The sequence below is a fragment of the Scyliorhinus torazame genome, chromosome 15 (assembly GCF_047496885.1).
Source record: "Scyliorhinus torazame isolate Kashiwa2021f chromosome 15, sScyTor2.1, whole genome shotgun sequence".
Classification (NCBI taxonomy): Eukaryota; Metazoa; Chordata; class Chondrichthyes; order Carcharhiniformes; family Scyliorhinidae; genus Scyliorhinus; species Scyliorhinus torazame.
Window position 1 is genome coordinate 21,291,189 of NC_092721.1, and position 20,644 is coordinate 21,311,832.

Consider the following 20,644-nt stretch of genomic DNA (forward strand, 5'->3'; position numbering starts at 1 on the left):
GGATCCATTTCTTCAACTAGAGACCGTCTCTCCCCCCCCCGCCAACCCCCTCCGCACCCCAGCCTCAACCCCCACCCGTGCATATGGCAATGGTTGCTCACAGATACAAGAAGCCATTTCTCCCTGCTGACCACACAGCCTCTCTGCTGTCTGTCTATGATACTAGTTTTCTGAGGAGGCAGGCAACCCCTGCTCTCTCTCGGAGGTGCTTGAGAACAAAGAGGCAGCCTTGTTTTTAAAAAAAACTGTGATTAGAAAACCAGCTGCTCCCCTGAGTTAATTGATCCCTGCAGAGCTCTCCTTTGAAATTGCCTCCACTTGTCAGTCAAAAAGCTTTCAGCAAGTAATGGTGTGTGGTATGAGAAAACTTTCATGTTTGGATACTGGGTGACTGTTTAATGGGTTTAGAGGCTACAGTTGGGAAGGCCAGCCTCATCCCAGGACAGACTCCCAACCTGAAATCCTCCAGCCTTGCATTGAACAAGCCCCCTGACACCCACCTCCTATAAAGAACACCTCTCGGCACCCAGGAGGCAATTGTCAGGAGGGTGCTTACCCCCTTGCCAACTCTCAAGAGTGTAAGGTGCCAGGTTAGCACTGTCAAGGGTCACGACCTGAAAAGGGACTGGAGGGGAATGAGTAGGGATTGAATGGAGAGGCTTATGGGGGGGAGGGGGGGGGGGGGCTGAAGTGGAGTTCTGAGGTGATTAGGGCGGTGGGGAGGGGGGGGATCTCCCTGCCAGAGATCCAGGGCGGATCCAGCAGCTTCTTGAGATGTGGGCGCCCTTTAAAAATGGGCGCTCCGATCTCAGCGGTGTGAGACCTGAGAGTGAGATGAGATCTCACCCCTCTCAGGCCCAGTCAAAACCCTGGTGTGCCATGGAATGGTACTTAAAACCCGCTTAAGGAATTAATGCCTGCATGGCACATTGCAGTCGCTCCTAATGGAAATGACTCTAGTTTTCCTGCTCGCAGGAGCACTTAGCTGCGGATCGAGCGAATCGCAGCCATTAACCTTGCATCCAGGTAGAAATGCCTATTATCTATCCCTCACCTCAACTCCATTTCGTTTTAGAAGTAAATGGATTTTTCCAGCACAACTGTTTCCAACCCGATACAAACACCTTTCAGTGACTTTGGGAGACTCACAGTCTAATTGTAAACTCAGCGATTGGGCAGGATTCTTCGGAATCCGGCGGGGCGGGCAAATCCAGCGCGAAGGAGTGGCGTGAACCACTCTGGCATCGGACCGCCCCGAAGGTGCGGAATCCTCCACACCTTCAGGGGCTAGGCCGGCCCTGGAGTGGTTTGCTCTACGCCGGCTGGCGCGGAAGGGGCATAGCACCATGCCAACCGGCGGCAAAGGGCCTCCACCGGCCGGCGCGAGTTGGCGCATGCGCAGGAGCACCAGCGCGTGCTGGCGCCATCCCAGCACATGCGCTGGGGAGGGTTCATCTCCGCACCGGCCATGGCGGACCGGTACACCAGCCCGCGGGCGGGCCTGTGCCGTGGAGGAATAAAGTGCCCCCACGGCACAGGCCCGCCCGCGGTTCGGTGGGCTCCGATCGCGGGCCAGGCTACCATGGGGTATCCCCCGGGGCCAGAACGCCCCGCGCCCCCCCGAGGCCGCCCGCGCAGCCAGGTCCCGCCGGTAAGTACCTGTTGTAACATACGCCGGCGGGACCGGCCGAAAACGGGCGGCCAATCGGCCCATCGCGGGCCGGAGAATTGCCAGGCGGGCCGCTGCCAACAGGCCCCGACCGGCGCGGCGCGATTCCCGCCCCCGCTAAATCCCCGGCGCCAGAGAATTCAGCAGCCGGCGGGTGGGGGATTCACGCCCCCCCCCCTCCCGGCCATTCTCCGACCTGGCGGGGGGTCGGAGAATCCCGCCCCATCATCTCCAAGTATAAATACCTTCACTTTCTTCCCAGTAAAACAATCGTAGTTTTCCTTTGATCTCTGACAATCAAACCGCCCAGGCTCATTGTCAGGTAGGTGGCCGAACAGGTCAAATGATCCAATAAATTTAAAAGTACAGTCCCAAGATATAATAATCTTATAAACCTCACAATACAACAATAGTTTATTTTAAATATGAAAGCATGGGTGCACACTTTCTATATACACACATGTGTTAGATATATGTAAACAGAATTGAAATAAAACCTGTTGAACTCAATCTTTAAAAATGCAAATTGCCTAAAGCGCATTGGCACAATGAGGGAAGCACGGTGGCAAGGTGATTAACACTGCTGCTTCACAGCGCCAGGGTTCAATTCCAGCCTTGGGTGATTGTGTGTTGAGTTTGCACATTCTCCCCGTGTCTGTGTGGATTTCTTCCGGGTGCTCCGGTTTCCACCCACAGTCCAAAGATGTGCGGGTTAGGTGGGATTACAGGAATGGGGAGTGGGATTGGGCCTAGTTAGGGTGCTCTTTCAGAGGGTCAGTCCAGACTCGATAGGCCGAATGGACTGTTCTATGGATTCTGTGAAGACAACCTTTTCTCACTGACCAACAGACAAATTTACAGGAAAGATCATAGGAATTGGATGCTAATTCAAAAAAAAAGAGAAAAAGCCTAACTGTATTCACCTGCACATTTGAAATATGAAAAAGTGAATTCAACTCATAACTATAATCAAAAATGATGATGCGGCAAAGAAACCTGCTTCAAAGACAATTGTGTGAAAATACAGGAACACTTTTGAAGGAAATACTAAAAGGATTAGAAATGTGAGCAGGATCTGAATATTTTCTTGTATGACAAGAGGAGAACTGCAGTTTTGGGCCCCGTAACTAAGGAAGGGTGTGCTGGCCTTGGAGAGGGTCCAGAGGAGGTACACAAGAATGATCCCCGGGATGAAGGACTTGTCATATGAGGTGTAGTTGAGGATTCTGGGTCTGTACCCATTGGAGTTTAGAAGGATGAGAGGGGATCTCATTGAAACTTACAGAATACCGAGAGGCGTAGATAGACTGAACGTGGAGAGGATGTTTCCATTAGTAGGAACAACTCGAACCCGAGGGTACAGCCTCAGACTGAAGGGATGATACATTAAAACAGACATGAGGAGGGATTTCTTCATCCAGAGGGTGGTGAATCTGTGGGACTCATTGCCACAGAAGGCAGTGGATGTCAAGTCACTGAGTATCGTTAAGGCAGAGATAGATAGGTTCTTGTTCAATGAAGGGGATCAGGGGTCATGGGGAGAAGGCAGGAAAATGGGAATGAGAAACATATCAGACATGATTGAATGGGGGAGCAGAAATTATGTGCCGAATGGCCTAAATCTGCTCCTATGTCTTATGGTCTTAAAGCTTCTCATGTTAAATTTTCGAAGACAAATATATGACCGTCCACATATTTTTGCCGTGCCAAGTAAATTTGATATTTTGCACAAGAATTTTTGAAGATTAGAAACATTGTCACTTCACTGAAGGGCAACTGGTATGAATGGCGAAGCTGCTATTTGATTGTATGTTACATTTTATTGCCCACGTACGTGGGCAACACGGTAGCATGGTGGTTAGCACTGTGGCTTCACAGCACCAGGGTCCCAGGTTCGATTCCCCGCTGGGTCACTGTCTGTGCGGAGTCTGCACGTTCTCCCCGTGTGTGCATGGGTTTCCTCCGGGTGCTCCGGTTTCCTTCCAAAGACGTGCAGGTTAGGTGGATTGGCCATGCTAAATTGCCCGTAGTGTCCAAAAAAGATTAGGAGGGGTTATTGGGATAGGGTGGAAGTGAGGGCTTAAGTGTGCCGGTGCAGACTCGATGAGCTGCAAGGCCTCTTTCTGCACTGTATGTTCTACGTTTAGGAGTATCAATCTCATTTCCTGATAGCAAGCTCTTGTTCAATTAAGCTAATCATTGGTTCTCGAATCCAAGTTGCTTCTATGATGCTCTCTAAATTAATTGTTGCATCATAAATGAATGCTTAATGGATTTTTTAGATTTAATGGAGGCCATTCTCCGATATGGAGGCAAAGTGTTCGCACCGTCGTGAATGCTGTCACGTTTCACGACGGCGCGAACAGGGCCCAGGCACAACATATTCTGGCCCCCATAGGGGGCCAGCACGGCGCTGGAGCGGTTCAAGCCGCTCCAGCCTCCTTACGCGGCGCCGAATGGGCACCGCGCCAACCCACGCATGTGCAGTTGCGCCGCGCCAACCTGCGCATGCGCGGGGGACTTCCTCTGCACGCTGCCCCGACCCAACATGGGGTCGGTGTTCAGGGGCCGGCCACGCCAGAAAGTAGGCCAGGGCGGGGGAAGAGGCCGTCCCGCCGATCGGCGGGCCCCGATCGTGGGCCAGACCCCATCGGAGGCCCCCCCCCCCCCGGTGAAGGAGACTCCCTCCACCCCTCACAGACCGCCCCCCGAGTGTTCCTGCAGAGTTCCCACCGGCAGCGACTAGGGGTGAACGGCGGCGGCGGGACTCTGTCGTGGTGCCGGTGCAAATGGCGCCGATTCTCCGCACCTCGGAGAATCGCGTGCTGGCGTCGGGGCGTCGTGGCCGGTTGCTCCGATTCCCCGGCCCGGCGCGGGGCTCAGAGAATCGCCTCCAATATCTGCAGTATTTGAAGATAAATCACAAGAAATGTGTATCTGTGACTATTGCATTCATTTTCATTCTCTGAATACTTTTGACCATCAACCACTGCTTTGTATGTTTTAGGATTGCCCTGAGAATCAAATAAAGATTGTGAAAAGAGTAAAGTTTGCTTACTTTAGGAGAAAACTGATTATTTTGTTCTGCCAATTTAGTATGAAAAGCGTTTACATTTCTTTTACCTCAAGTTGCCGCTCAGCTTCCCTTATGGAAATGCTTGAGCAATCGTGCTTTGGGAAGCGGCTGTTATGATTTCAGAGGGATTCTGAGGGATTATTTGCAGCTTCATCAACAGGTCACCGGCATGATGAGTCTTTACTGGGCCATTGTTGATTTGGCAAAGTGTTTTGGAAGACACTTGTACAAAGTGGTGAGCAAGGATGAGATTAGCGATTCACTTACATCAGTTCCGGAGATTGCACTTGGTATTACAAATGACTTATGTTGCCATTATAAAGTTTTAGTAACAGTAACGTTTTGACAATCCGAAAATCGCATTTGCAGAAAGGACATTGCAGCCGGTCTTACACTTCTTGCAGCTGGTCGAGCACTTTGTGCGGTGAGCGAATGCCAGCCTGAGTTGGTAGTGCTCACACATCTGTATCAGCTGGCTGTAGGTTCAAGTCCCACCCCAGGACTTGCGCAGGACAATTTGGGCTGACACTCCAGTGCAGTACTGAAGGAGATCTGCACTGTTAGAGGTGTGGATGAAACATTAATCCAAGGCCTTTTCAGGTGGATGTAAAAAGTCCCATGGCACTATTTTCCAGTACCAGCCTCCCCGAACAGGCGCCGGAATGTGGCGACTAGGGGCTTTTCACAGTAACTTCATTTGAAACCTACTTGTGACAATAAGCGATTTTCATTAAAGAATAAAGTGATGGGAGTGGGATATTCTTCCCAGTGTCCTGGCCAATATGTATCCATCAAGTAACTAAAACCAGTCAGCTCCAACCGATAGACTTGTAATGAGCAAATAATCTTTCTTTGTGATGTTAATTGAAGAGTAATTATTGGCCAGGTAACCGGCGATACCACTCCTGCTCTTCTTCATCGAATCATAGAATTTACAGTGCAGAAGGAGGCCATTTGACCCATTGAGTCTGCACTGGCCCTGAGAAAGAGCACCTCACCCAAGCCCCCGCCTCCACCCTAACCTCGTAACCCCACCTAACTGTTCTTTTGGCCACTAATGGCAATTTAGCATGGCCAATCCACCTAACCTGCACATCTTTTGGACGGTGGTAGGAAACCGGAGCACCCGGAGGAAACCCACGGAGACACGGGGAGAACGTGTAGACTCCGCACAGACAGTGACCAAAGCTGGGAATCGAACCTGGGACCCTGGAGCTGTGAAGCAACAGTGCTAACCACTGTACTACCATGCCGCCCGTTATTTCTCCAAAATAGAGTGGCAGGATCTCTCACATCCATTTCAGAGCACATACTGTTTTTAGTCACCTCTGATAGCGCAGCCCTCCCTTAGTATTGCCCTGAAGTGTCCACCTTGAGTTTTGTCCTGGAGTGGGACACGAATTCCTAACCTTCTGATTCAAAGCTATGAGTGCTGCCAACTGAAGTACAGACTGGCACAATAAGGGCAGGATTTAATGTTTATGTGGGTGTCACCCCCTACCAGATGGAGAACCCAGCATCACCTCCATTGGAGAAGACCTACCAAATGGCCAGAGTCAGGCCGTTTGAAGGAGAAACCCCTGGAGCTGTCAGAGGAGGAGAGGAGCAGGTCAGTGCTGAGAGCAAGGTGGGCCTGTCAGAGAGGAGTCTCTACACATTCATCCAGATGACCTAACTCAAGTGAGTTCCGAGTATTACAGCCCTTTGCCCTGGCCATGTGCTAATATCATGTCCCTTTCTTTACAGGAACATTAAGGCCTGTCCACCAGCAGGGTCCCACTCCCACCCCTCAACACGACCTCTGAGGAGATGTCAAAGGAGGACACATCCATTCCCCATCGCAGAGATACATACCTCGATGGGCGATTATAGCAGGCAGACTTCTGGGTCACAATCTTCTGAGCACCACACTGCTTCTGATGCACATGAAGTGGAGGCAGGAACGTCCCAGGTATCAGACAATTGGAGGTCAGCATGGGTCCCAAGACTCGGACGTGCCCCAGCCAGGTGCTGTGCCTCTGGCCACGTTTGTTCACCAGATGCTTGAGTTGCAAAGGCAGAGTTGGGAATACCAGGATGGGTTGTCAGCAACATTCCTGCGACTGCAAGGCCGAATGGAGGACTCCCAAAGCCTTCTGTCGCAGGAGATGGTGCCAGCAATGTGTGCCACCCAGGCCAACCCTGCAACATGGCATCCACAGTGGAATGCCTGGGGCTCAAAGTCAGATCCATGGCAGGAGATGTCTGAAGCACGGCTCAGTCACCGAGCACCATGGCTGAGCGCTACAACTGTATGGTGCATTCACTGGTGGGCATCCACGGCTGCCTGTGCCACAGGTCGGCGGGGCATCTGGATCTCATTCCAATTGCCCCTCTTATCCATGGAGTGGCCCAGGGGCCCAGAGGATGGACGGTCCGTTTGAGCCCGGAACCTTCCACACAAATGGACCCTGAGAGTGCCCAGCCAATCTGACTCCCCCATTCCTCAAACTGGTGCAGCCCAGGGACAGTGGGCGGAACAGGGCGAAGCAACAGCACCAGTAATTGGGGAACATTGTCACTTGTCAAATTAGGTCAGTGAGCTAGACGTCATCCATGAAACAGGAGGCAATAAGGCTGTCTTTAGCCTGCCTGCCCTACATTCTCAGCGTCCTCAGCAGACTCTTCCTCGGTGCCCTCATGCATGTCCTCCTCCAGGTCATAATCAGGAAGTTCCTCGCCCTGCTGCAGAGCAAGGTTGTGGAGGGCACAGCAGACCACACCAATGTGGGAGACCCTCCGGGGGCTGTACTGACAGCCCCCACCAGACCTATCAAGGCAGCGAAAAGACATCTTTAACAGACCAATGCATCACTCGATGACTGATTGGGTTGCATTTTGAGCCTCATTTTGCCTGGTCTCCACAGGGAGCTCAGGGAACTGTGACATCCGCACTGGTGTCATCAGCCATCACCTGAGGGGATATCCCTTTTCCCTAAGGAGCATCCTGTTGCCTAGGTGTCCCTCAGGGAATCCAGCGATCTGGAATTGGCCCAGGATGAAGCTGTCATGCATACTCCCTGGAAAAAGGGCACGCGCATGCATGACACCTGGTGGTCGCACATCAGCTGGACATTCAGGGAGTGGAACACCTTCCGGTTGATGAAAGGAACTTCCTGGTCCAATGGAGCATGGAGACTGTCATGGGTTTAGTCTATCACCCCCTGCACCTGTGCCTGACGAGGTATCTGCCAAATCCCATAGGCCTCTGGTGCAGGTCAAAATGGATATAGTCCAGTGCATCCATCACCTTACAGACCCAATTATTGGTGGATGCCTGTGAGATTCTCCAGAGGTCCCCAGTGGAGCTCGGGAAGGATCCTGTTGTGAAGAAATGCAGGGCTGTTGTGATCAAGATGGACACAGGGAGCGGATGTCCTCCACTGCCATGTGGTACCAAATCCACAAGAACATGGCACAGGTCCACACCGTCTATTCGTTAGTGGAAGACTTCGTCGACAGATGGTGATGGATAGCTCAAGGAAGGATATATGAGTCCGGTAGACCCTGGGGCGTCTTCGGCACCATTGTGCTTCTTGCACGGCTGGTGCGACGTCCAGCCTCTGATCCTGCTCGCGGCCCCCTGGTCTTGGTCTGGAGGATCTCCCCTCTAGCGTCGCATGATGCTGCTGGAGTCTGTGCACTGCCAGAGCTGTGAGGAGCAAGGTGGCCAGCTCCATTCCAATCAAAATCCTGTGAGAGATAGAGATAGAGAGAGGGAGATAGAGAGAGAGATCATGAGAGAGAGAGAGAGAGAGACAGAGATCGAGAGAGAGAGAGATAGAGAGAGAGAGATAGAGAGAGAGATAGAGATAGCGAGAGAGAGAGATAGAGAGAGAGAGATAGAGAGAAAGAGATCGAGAGAAAGAGATAGAGAGTCAGGTAGGTATTGCAGCTACTGAACGTCATCATCTCCCATAACCCATTGGCCTTCCTGACCTGGGAGCAACCAGTCCAAGAGCATCGTTGGCAGCGATCACACACTCACAGCTCAGGGGCCCACCCATCTACAGGACTGCCCCTTGCATATGTCCCTGCCCACTTAGACTCGCATTTAGCTTTCAGTAAGGGTTTCCTCTCCCACAAACTCATGACCACTGGAGTTCTTTCAGGAGGTGAATGTGTTTGGTCATTTCGAATAGCCGAGGACAACTGGTGGTTGGGGGCGGTGGGGTTCCTGAGGGGTTCTGACTGGCAGGCGTTGGGGACCTGGGAGAGAAGCAACCCCTTTGCCACTTGTTCCCACGCCGCCCGAGAGGCCCGACATCTGAAGCTAAAATCCAGCCGCGAGCCTGTGAGGGGCTGATGTTATTCAGAGTTAAGTCTTGATGGCCAAGTTGTATCATGAACATGAATCTAAGCATAACTGTTTTCTCCTTTAGGGAGAGGCAGTGCTCATGGGCACCCTGCTGAGTCAGGCTGCATAATTCAGCAAGCTCACCGCTGTCATCCTTCTACACTTATGCACACTGGACAGCTAATGCTTCAGTTGATGAGTAAAGCCTTCATCCCCCGAAGGCTGACCACTTCTTTCTCTCACCCTCAAGCCATCCGACCCCCCCTCACCTCCTCCTTCTCTCTCGGAGGTCATGGCGCCTGGTTCCTGTTTTAAAAAGCAATATTAAATAGCGCCAGCGTGACTTTATGCCAGGGGGTGGGAAGACGTGCTGAGGGCTGAAGATGCGACGTTAAACCTGCTAAGTAGATGATAATCCATCCAAATTCATTCTCGTCGGGTTCATGCCCTTCCTGGGTGTGAACCTAATAGCGTCATTGGTGAGGGTCCTGGAAAATCACGTATTTAAATGTTGCCGCTGCAGATGCCATTTTTGGCCTCTCGTGAGATTTAGTGGACATTACGGGATTTGCGACCATGACGAATGAGCCCGCTAAATCACACCCACTGTTTGTGAAGTTTTCACTGAGTTTTGACTGTAGCAGCATTGAAAATGAAAGACTGAGAGATGGGATGTGAAATGGACACTTGAGGCTTTTGTGAGACTGAAAATGTGAAGATCAAAAGAAAGGAAAATAGTCAAAATGTTTGTGATCGCAATGTTTGGTTTCTTCGATTTGTTGAGGACTTTGTGCTGGAAAAAGACTCAATACAATCTGAAAGTAGACTCAACGTGCCAATACGGTAGCATTTTCGATATAGGAAGTCTGTGCGGAATCTGCACGTTCTCCACGTGTGTGCGTGGGTTTCCTTCGGATGCTCCGGTTTCCTCCCACAGACCAAAGACGTGCTAGTTAGGTGAATTGGACATTCTGAATTCTCCATCAGTGTACCCGAATAGGCGAATGTGGCAATTAGGGGCTTTTCACAGTAACTTCATTGCAGTGTTAATGTAAGCCTACTTGTGACAATAATAAAGATTATTATTACCAGGATCGGCCTGTTGGGCTGAATCCTGTTTCTGTGCGGTAAGTACTATATAACGGTACGTCAAAACTGTGACATACTTTAGTGAATAAATCTGTTTTTGATTGGTTAAGAACATAAAAAATAGGAACAGGAGTAGGCGATTTGGCACCTCCAATCCATTCCACTAGTCAAGGAAATCATGGCTGATCTGATTGTGACTTCCAGCCCATTTTCCTGCCTAACCCCCCCCCCCCCCCCCCCCACCACCACCACCCTCCCCTCCCGCCCCTCCAGCCCCTCCATAACCTTTGATCGCCTTGTAGGTTAAAACTCAGTTTAAATCAGCCTTGAGTATATCTAATGATCCAGCCTTCACTGCCCTCTGTGGGTAGAGAACTCCAAAGGTTAACCACCCTGAAGACTCCAGAACAGGACTTGTACCCACAACCGGTTTTAGTCAATGGTCCATTTGAGTCGATCAGCATGGTTCAGTTCGCAGATAATGATTTTAAACTCAATCACGATTTTTTCCAGGATGATTTTGAATGTAAATACTTTGAAGGAGGACCGTTGTGTAAAATATGGCACTGCAGACGCATGGCAAGAACAGAATTTGCTAAATGGAGGGAGCACTATTAATGGGTTAACGACTGACTCCAATCTGATACACGTTTGTCTGCTATTTTTGTGCACAAATGTACACTCTTACATCGGTGTCACCACTTTGATTTGCTTCTCCTTGCATAGGTGTAGTGTCACCACCATTAGAGCAGTTTAAGGAGTGTTACAGAAGGGAGCTTCTGGAATTAACAGAATGGGAGTGGAATCAGTGTTCTGCTGTAAAAAGAAGGTTGCTTTTTTTCACAAAGGGAATACACCACAGAACATGTTATACTTAAAAGAAAGTCTCCTGTCACATATTTATGAGTTGGAAAATCTGCCAGAAATGAAAATCAATGCTAACACTCGTGACTTGTGTTTTCCATTCGCACAGCATTGCACTTTAATGCTCCATCGGCAGTGATGTTTATCTCACTGTACATACTTAAGGAATGCTTTTAAGAGACAATCAACGTCCAAACTATTTCTTATAATGATATTAAAATAAGGCATCTATGTGGGAAGTTGGGCCATGGAATATTTTGTAATCTCTTTCCCCCATGTCTCCCAAAACTACAAAGAAATATTTAACGTAAGGGCAATAAAAACAGGTTCTGTGATATTAATTTAATAGCACCTTCATATGAAAATATTTTGCCTGCAACCTCTATTGACTTTCGCAATTCAGGATCCATACGAGGACATGACCTTGCCTTCGCCATATTAATAAAGCAAACGCTTCAGAGTTTAAATTATCCTTTAATTGCAATCCTTTCATTCATCAATGCCCGCTGACCCTACATTGGCTCCCGGACCAACAGCGCCTCAATTTTAAAATTCTCATGATTTCAAATTCCTCCGAGGCTTTGCTCCTCCCCAACTCTAGAATGTCCTCCAGCCCTGTAACCCTTCGGGATACCTGGATCCCTCCAGTTCTGGCCTCATTCGCATCCCTAATGATCACTTTCCCAACCTTTTTTTTCATAGAATTTACAGTGCAGAAGGAGGCCATTCGGCCCATCGAGTCTGCACCGGCTCTTGGAAAGAGCACCCTACCCAAGGTCAACACCTCCACCCTATCCCCATAACCCAGTAACCCCACCCAACACTAAGGGTGTTGTCGGCTGTTCCCTCAACTCCACCGAGCCTCAGCTCTTGAATTTGTTCCCGACACCTCCCTGTCTCCCTACTTCGCCCAACTCCATCAAGATGCTCCTCAAAACCTACTTCTTTCTCAAGAGTATTGGTCACCGGTCCGAACAGATTTTTGGGTGGCTCAGTGTCAAAATGTGTTTGGGAACACCCCAAAACATCTTGAATGCGTTACGATATTAAAATTGCGGTTACAAATGTACGTTGTTGATACGGTTGCGTTCTGCCATAGAACCTTGGCCAGCATCCTTCATCCATTGCACACAATCAACATTAAACCATGACAATGGCAGCAGTCTATTTCATACACATCACACTAACATCATGATTCAAGCTCATGTGGGTGTTTTATGAGCCCATCAATTGTTGTACTCTAGAAATATTAATTTATTTTGTCAAAGGCAGAAAATGATGACATACATACTATTGCATGCTAATACAACACTGTGGGCAGAGCAAATATTACTGGTGGATCTTCTGTGGCATTGCTTGCACTATACCAGGTGATATGCAGCACTACGCTATGTAACACGATCAAATAATCCACTGTTAAGGCGTGACGATGCTCAGCATGGTCTGACCCTTTGAACACCATTAATAAATGCACCAAAAGCAAAAGATGCAACTTGCATTTATATAGCTTCTTTAACGTAGTAAAGGTAAGGTCACCATAGTCCTAGATGACCGCAGGCTGCTTTTCCCCCTTTGAGGGGGAGGGCGAACTTGTGGTGATTTAACCTAAGAATCAACACACCTCAGGGTGAGGGGCAAGGTTGAGAAGGCAGGGTGCAGGAATTGAACCCATGCTGCTGGCATTGTTCTGCATCACAAATCAGTTGCCTAGCCAAGTGAGCTAAACCGGCCAACATTCTAAAGTGATGCACAAGAGCAATTACCAAACAAAGTTTGACTATACGCCATAATTAGGAGATATTAGGATGGGCGACAAAAGGTTTAACCAGCTTTAAGCATTGGCTTAAAGGACAAGAAAGCGTTAAGCGAGGCAGATAAGCTTAGGAAGGGAATTCCAGAACTTAGGGCTTTGGCCGCTGTTGACCCGGCCGTCAATGATGGTGCAATTCATACTGGGGATACTCACGAGACCAGCATTGATGCGGCAAGCAGAAGGCTAATGTTTGCAGGTTACCAACTGCCAATATTAATTGTTAGCTCCATGCAAAAGGAAAGCAGCAGGAAATTACCGATATACAGCCTGTATTTTTTATGTAAATGCTGTTCTTTTATCGTAGCTTCCCCGGTTACTTAATATTCATTTTTTTGTGTTTGCTAAACACAGTTTAATAAATCAGGCACAAGTGTGAAAGAAGTGTGATGCTCTCAAGCGAGCTAGCTGCAAGACTGATCGATGTAATGTAACTTATTAATCCTAGGTCGAATCTAAGGGAGAAGTCCCGAACACGAAGATCTTGAGGGGGGGAAAAAAATCAAGAAAGAAAATCTCTACACCAGCCAATGTAAAACATACACCACTAACAGCCTCTTTTCAGCTTTCGAAAGTGGTGATATCATTTCGGCGGAGCTCTATGTTGCCTGGATTCCAGACGACACATCATCAGGAGTGGGGGAGGGGAGGGGGTGGAAGATGGATGTGAACTTTGCGGTTCAGGAGACTGGCTTTGGAAAGGTCTGGAAATAATTACTGCTACGGGGGAAAAGGGAATTGTCTAGAAACCTCGGCTTACCCCTCGTTCAGATTCCAGGAGCTCTGGTTTGACTCTTGCCGTCGGCATCCCATCAAGCATTAACATTATGTTCTCAAAGGTGTCTGTGCTGTCCGAACACTGCAGAGGAAGAAGTGAAAAATAGTCATGTGTGAGAGGGCCATTTTGCACTTTCCTCCCTTCCACCACTCCTCACCACCTCCTCTCTCTCTCTCTCTCTCCCCCCTCCCCCCCCCGCCCCTCCCCTCATCACCAACACACCATCCCAGCAGAAATGTCTGAAACAAATGTCATTTAGTGCAAAAATACAACTGGGACTATTAAGGCTGCTGCAACCCTGGGTTTGCAGTTGGCTGTGCCAGACTGCGAATAGGCTACCCTGGTGTTCTGGCATGGGCATCCTGGTGACTGTGCCCCTTGATCAGGGAAACCCAAGAGGACTTTATCCTCCTCCTGCTTTGTTTGAAATGCAAGCTCCATTTCGGAATTCAGCCAGGGATACAAGACACACTCATGCCTCAGGCTACATGACTGACAGACATTGAAGGATGCACGGATGGAGCAGAGCCCCCTTGAAGAGGCATTGCCCAAAGCAAAAGCAGCTGCCCCACATAAAACTCTCCATGTCATGCCAAAATGGAACGGTTCTGAGCGAGGAAGGGGTTTGAGCAATGCATGATTAATGAACTGTTGGAAAATAAAATGCTACAAGCCTGTGATGATGCTTTTTCTCCCCTCCCCTCACAGCCCTCTTACAACTGATTTCACAACAAATATTTCATAACTAACTCTGTTCAATCAAGTCATCAATCAGCTAATCTGGAGAAGAGGAAGGTCTGAACTTATAGCTTCTCACTGACAGAATGGAATGGATTGTACAATCAAAGTCAGGTTTATGTATTCTGCTGATCTTTCCCAGCCCATTGTCTTCTGTTGACTTTACCCAGTCATGATTTTGATGGACTTTGTGTGTGTTTTGAAGGGTGCCGCAGAAGAGCAGAAACCCAAGTCCGTGCTCATCGCCTGAACACCCTTCCAGCTCCTGACTTATATTCTCACCCTGCCTCTTAACCAAATACCTTCTTCCCTTCCCCGACCCTCCACGCCAGTACTCCCATTGGACCTCTGCCTCCACGCCAGTTCTCCCACTAGACTTCTGCTATGAAATGTTCACGGTTTCTCTGGCGCCCTCCACAGAGTAAGAATTTCACCAATTGCAACCAAATGTGCGCGCGTATGTCAGTGTTTCCTCTCCACGCTGTTTCTAACAAATGAGAGAAGGGAGAAAGTTTGATAAAAACTGGCACGCTTTCATTGGATAGCTTGTCGCACTGCTCGATGCAAATGAACAATGCATGATTGTGAACGACAGCATACTTTCACACTGATTATAAACAAGCACTGCACATACATATTGACCGCTGAAACTGGCTTACCACTCAGAAAGCACAATTTCTCTCAGTGGGAGAGCATCGACTCTCCAATCTGCATGCACCCCCCATAAAACCGACATGATCAGAGAGGGGCTGGTTTAGCTCACTGGGCTAAATCGCTGGCTTTTAAAGCAGACCAAGGCAGGCCAGCAGCACGGTTCAATTCCCGTACCAGCCTCCCCGAACAGGTGCCGGAATGTGGCGACTAGGGGCTTTTCACAGTAACTTCATTTGAAGCTGACTTGTGACAATAAGCGATTTTCATTTTCATTTAATTTTTCAGAAAGGTGTCATGTAGGTAAGTATAGACACCAACTTACAGGTCAGTACAAAGATTTAGACTGCGGTCAAGCTCAATTTTGTCTTTAATTTTGCATTCTTGCTAAAATCTCACATCGTTTCATCCCATTGCGCCTCTCACTTTTAATAATTTATTCTCAGGACGTGGCTATCACGAGCAAGGGTGGCAATTAACGCCCACCCCAAGTTTAATACAACTGAGTAGTTTGCTCAGTCACTTCAGAGGGCAGCTAAAGGGCCAATGGCATTGGTAGGGGATTGGAGTCACATAGCACCTAGACCATGAAGGACAACAGAATTCTTTCCCTACAGCACATGAGCGAACCAAGTATTTTTTTTAACCTACATTCTGGAAAAATCCACAGTGACAAGAACAAAGAACAAAGAACAAAGAAAAGTACAGCACAGGAACAGGCCCTTCGGCCCTCCAAGCCCGTGCCGACCATGCTGCCCGACTAAACTACAATCTTCTACACTTCCTGGGTCCGTATCCCTCTATTCCCATCCTATTCATGTATTTGTCAAGATGCCCCTTAAATGTTACTATCGTCCCTGCTTCCACCACCTCCTCCGGTAGCGAGTTCCAGGCACCCACTACCCTCTGCGTAAAAAACCTGCCTCGTACATCTACTCTAAACCTTGCCCCTCTCACCTTAAACCTATGCCCCCTAGTAATTGACCCCTCTACCCTGGGGAAAAGCCTCTGACTATCCACTCTGTCTATGCCCCTCATAATTTTGTATACCCCTATCAGGTCTCCCCTCAACCTCCTTCGTTCCAGTGAGAACAAACCGAGTTTATTCAACCGCTCCTTATAGCTAATGCCCTCCATACCAGGCAACATTCTGGTAAATCTCTTCTGCACCCTCTCTAAAGCCTCCACGTCCTTCTGGTAGTGTGGCGACCAGAATTGAACACTATACTCCAAGTGTGGCCGAAATAAGGTTCTATACAGCTGCAACATGACTTGCCAAATCTTATACTCAATGCCCCGGCCAATGAAGGCAAGCATGCCATATGCCTTCTTGACTACCTTCTCCACCTGTGTTGCCCCTTTCAGTGACCTGTGGACCTGTACTCCTAGATCTCTTTGACTTTCAATACTCTTGAGGGTTCTACCATTCACCGTATATTCCCTACCTGCATTAGACCTTCCAAAATGCATTACCTCACATTTGTCCGGATTAAACTCCATCTGCCATCTCTCCGCCCAAGTCTCCAAACAATCTAAATCCTGCTGTATCCTCCGACAGTCCTCATCGCTATCCGCAATTCCACCAACCTTTGTGTCGTCTGCAAACTTACTAATCAGACCAGTTACATTTTCCTCCAAATCATTTATATATACTACAAAGAGCAAAGGCCCCAGCACTGATCCCTGTGGAACACCACTGGTCACAGCCCTCCAATTAGAAAAGCATCCTTCCATTGCTACTCTCTGCCTTCTATGGCCTAGCCAGTTCTGTATCCATCTTGCCAGCTCACCCCTGATCCCGTGTGACTTCACCTTTTGACCTTGACTGTTGCCGGCCATTTACTTCCTCTGAATTCAAATTCTTAAATACCATGGTGAGGTTTGAACTCTCGTATTGTGAATTATTAATCCAGGCCTCTGGTTTACAAGTCCAGTAATATAATCTCTGTCTAGGGATGCAGGAGGGCAAGAGGGGTCTCAGGTGACAAGATTCTCAAATTTTCCTTCTCCCTTTATAGCAGGGCGGGGAGTTCAGCTTTTAATCACATTGGGCTGGATGAGACTAGAACCTGCCTCCCATGGGTGGGGATAATATACTAACCCGGTACAGAGAGGCCGAGTAAATCAAGCTCAGATTCTCTGGAGTTTAGAAGAATGAGAGGAGGTTTCATTGAAACGCAGAGGACGCTGAAAGGCTCGAGAGGGTAGACCCTGAGAGACTGTTTCCGCTGGTCAGGGAATCTACAACACGGAGGGGACACAGCCTCAGGATAAGGGGCCGATTGTTTAAGACGGAGATTAGGACAAATGTCTTCACTCAAAAGGTTGTGAATCTTTGGAATCCTCCACACCAGAAGGTTGAGGGTGCTCCACTGCTGAATACATTCCAGGCTGGGAGAGACATTTTTTTTTGGTCTCTCAGGAAATCAAGGGATATGGGGAGGGAGAAGGAAAGTGGAGTTGAAGCCAAAGATTAACTATGATTGCAAGAAAGGGCAGAATAGCTCGACGGGCCATTTGGTCAACTCCTTCGAATCCATAAAATCCCTACAGTACGGAAGGAAGCCATTTGGCCTATCTGGTCTGCACCGATCCTCCGAACGAGCACTCTACCTAGGCCCACTCCCCCACCGTAACTCTGTAACCCCACCTAACCTGCATATCTTTGCATATTAAGGAGCAATTTAGCATGGCCAATACACCTAACCTGGGAATCTTTTTCTGTGGGAGGAAACCGGAGCACCCGCAGGAAACCCACGCAGACACTGGGAGAACATGCAAACTCCACACAGTCACCCAAGGGTTCCTGAAGCTGTGTTAACCACTATGCCACCTTGGTATTTCTAATTGCACGACGAACATGCATCCCCAGTGCACTCAAGATCTTCAGTTAGACTTAACAGTTCTCAGGAAAAATATTTGCTTCTCTGTAACCTCCTGCACAACCTTCTTAGATCTCCATGCTCTTCTGCTTCTAGCCTCCCGAGCACCCCCAGCTTCAAACACTCAGGGTTGCATTCAGCTGTCTAAAGCTCTAAACTCTGCATTCCTTTGCCAAAACCTCACTGTCTCTCTTCCTTATGGTTTTGTTATGACAGTACTCCTGGGGAGAATCAAGAGATATTAAAAGTGCTCCGACACAAGAACAAGTTGTTTTTGTTGATCGAAAGCAAAATTTAAATAAATATACACTTGTGAAATTATGAACTCCATATCATCTACCCTGGTTAGTAAATCAGTACTTGCTTATTAACATTGCAAACACGGCCACTGCACTTACCTCAATAATATCTAAAATTAGGTTAATTGTTCAATTTGTGAACAGTGCCGAGTGAGAATAAATTAGGGACCAAGAGATTGATTTTGACTTTGCATGATAGTGTAAAATGGGTGTTAGTGAATCGGCAGCACATTTGCATTCCTACTGTGCAAAAGGTGGCTATTCAGTCCATCGATTCTATACTGACCCTCTGAAAGAGCACCCGACCTAGTCCCACTCCCTCCCCCTACCGCCGTAACTCCATATTCCCACCTAACCGACACCTTCTTTGATGCTATGGGGCAATTTAGCATAGTCAATCCAGCTAACCTGCACACCTTTGGACTGTGGAAGGAAACCAGAGCACCCGGAGGAAACCCACGCAGACACGGGGAGAATGTGCAAACTCCACACAGTCACCCAAGGTCAGAATCAAACCCGCGTCCCTGGTGCTGTGAGCCATCCATGCTATCCAAAGTACCCCTGTGGATAGTATCCCAGGACATCTTATGGAGTGGTGCACCACCCTTTGAGAGAGGTAAGGCATCCTTTGGGATTGTGAACAGTAAACATAATTATGCGTAGAAAGTGCATGAACCCATTGAAATTGTTGAAGCTGTCAAGGAACTGTTAAGATGTCAAAGAACAGTCAAACTGTCAAAGAACTGTGAAAGAATCCTAGATAAATTGGCATGAAGGAGTAACAATGAAGAATGGTGGGTGGGGACATGAATTGGCACTAAGTTGGCAGAGGCTCTATAAAGAACCATGGTGATGTGAGGGACATGGGAGTATGAAGGATCATGGCAGGATGGGTGGGGACATGAGGTGGCATAGGTTGGCATGGAAGGGGCATGGGCAGTGCATGAGGTGGAGAGCGCTGTTTTTGTTTTAATCTTTTAATTAAATTACTTTTAAATGCGTCAGAGCACAGAGTCAGGTCTTGCGCGCACCCTGCCTCCATACTTGGCAGCCTCTACCTTCATTCTGAGAGATAGCAAGCCCAGCATTTAATCCAGCCCGCACTCCACTGCCCCCCCCCCCTCCCCCAGAATGAAAGTCCAGCGCGCAGGTAACCATTTTTAAAGGTCAGGCCTTCAGGCTGGAAATTCTCCCACCCCAGCGCACCCGAACTGGGAGCGGAAATCTGGGCCCGTGGTTCACGACTCCCCTGAGGCACCATGGACAACGAGTCATGGAGAACTTGGTTTGACTGCACACGAAGTGTGGGGCCAAGGAAATGCAAACCTTGCAATACAGGTTGGAGTGCTGGGGGCTGGCTAGCTACAAGCACCCTTTTCCGCCCCACTGAAAAATGGAGGTGTCAGGAATGGGAGCAGGAATCCTGGATTCATGCCCCATCTATTATTTTTAAATACCTCCCCCCGCCACACCTCTATTCTGATATGGTCGGAGGTATGGAAATTGAGAATTAGATCAGAATGGCTGCTAATGTGAATGGAATTACAAAGGGTGCTGTTTCGACTTTGTTTATCGGAATGGTTGGAATATCCTTTGCCCTGAATTTTAGACAAGCAATGTGAGTTGAATAACCCTTGACACGAACGCAGTGTAGGGCTCTCTACAGTCCGTGGCAACGAGTCCCAGGCAGCTATTCCCAATCTTGAGTGACATCGAGAAACAAAAGTTTGTCATCATTAAAGCCACAGATTTAATACTTGGGCTAAACCAACTGCGTGCTCCGAAGGTTCAAGGAGTTCAAATCTCAAATTGTGACAGTGAATGATTTAAAGTATTAAAGCTATTGCAAAATTGACACTCAGCTGGCAATGGCACAGGATCATTATTGTGTCATTATTCCGCAGTCGAGGTGATCCTTTGTGGCAGGGTGACTAATCCTTATGAAATTAAAGAATGGAAACTCAGATCTTTGGTCTGGGATTGGTGGGGGTTGCGGGGGTGGGGGAGGAATGGGGCGTGGTGGGGGTTGGTGGGTAAGATCAGGTGTGGGTGGGTTGCTGGTTTGTCCTAATAATGTGGTGGGGGTTCTGACCATAAGAGCGGGTGGACCGAGGACGGTGACCAAAGGTGGTGGGCAAGAGCTGGGGACTGGGGCTTTTGGGAGGGGGGTGGGGAGGTGTGGTTACGATCAAGCTTTGTGATCATAACTTCCCCTGGGTGACCAGAGGCCACAGTGTGCTCACAGGAAAAATAAAGGCAAATACAGGAGGTGGCTCCCAGACCCAATCGCCCATAGGTTGTCAGAGACATAAGGGATGCAATCAAATCCAAAGAGAATCCCTTAAACTATGGGAAAGCTGGTCAGGCTGCTCTGTGGTGTAGCGGAGAAAGGTCACTCTACAGATGGCTTGGCTGTATATCTTTTCCATTCTCTCACTGGACACGAGGATTT

The 20,644-nt window shown here is 48.6% G+C and overlaps 1 protein-coding gene across 2 annotated transcripts in view; it reads right to left on the reverse strand.

The window, feature by feature from the left end:
* Positions 1-20,644, reverse strand: part of LOC140391547 (Krueppel-like factor 12) — a 298,301-nt gene that overhangs the window by 148,710 nt on the left and 128,947 nt on the right. For both annotated transcript variants that reach the window (XM_072476148.1, XM_072476147.1), the window contains exon 2: positions 13,605-13,703. In XM_072476148.1, the coding sequence (XP_072332249.1) occupies positions 13,605-13,670 (66 nt within the window). In that variant the 5' untranslated portion in view covers positions 13,671-13,703. The remainder of the gene's footprint in view (positions 1-13,604; positions 13,704-20,644) is intronic.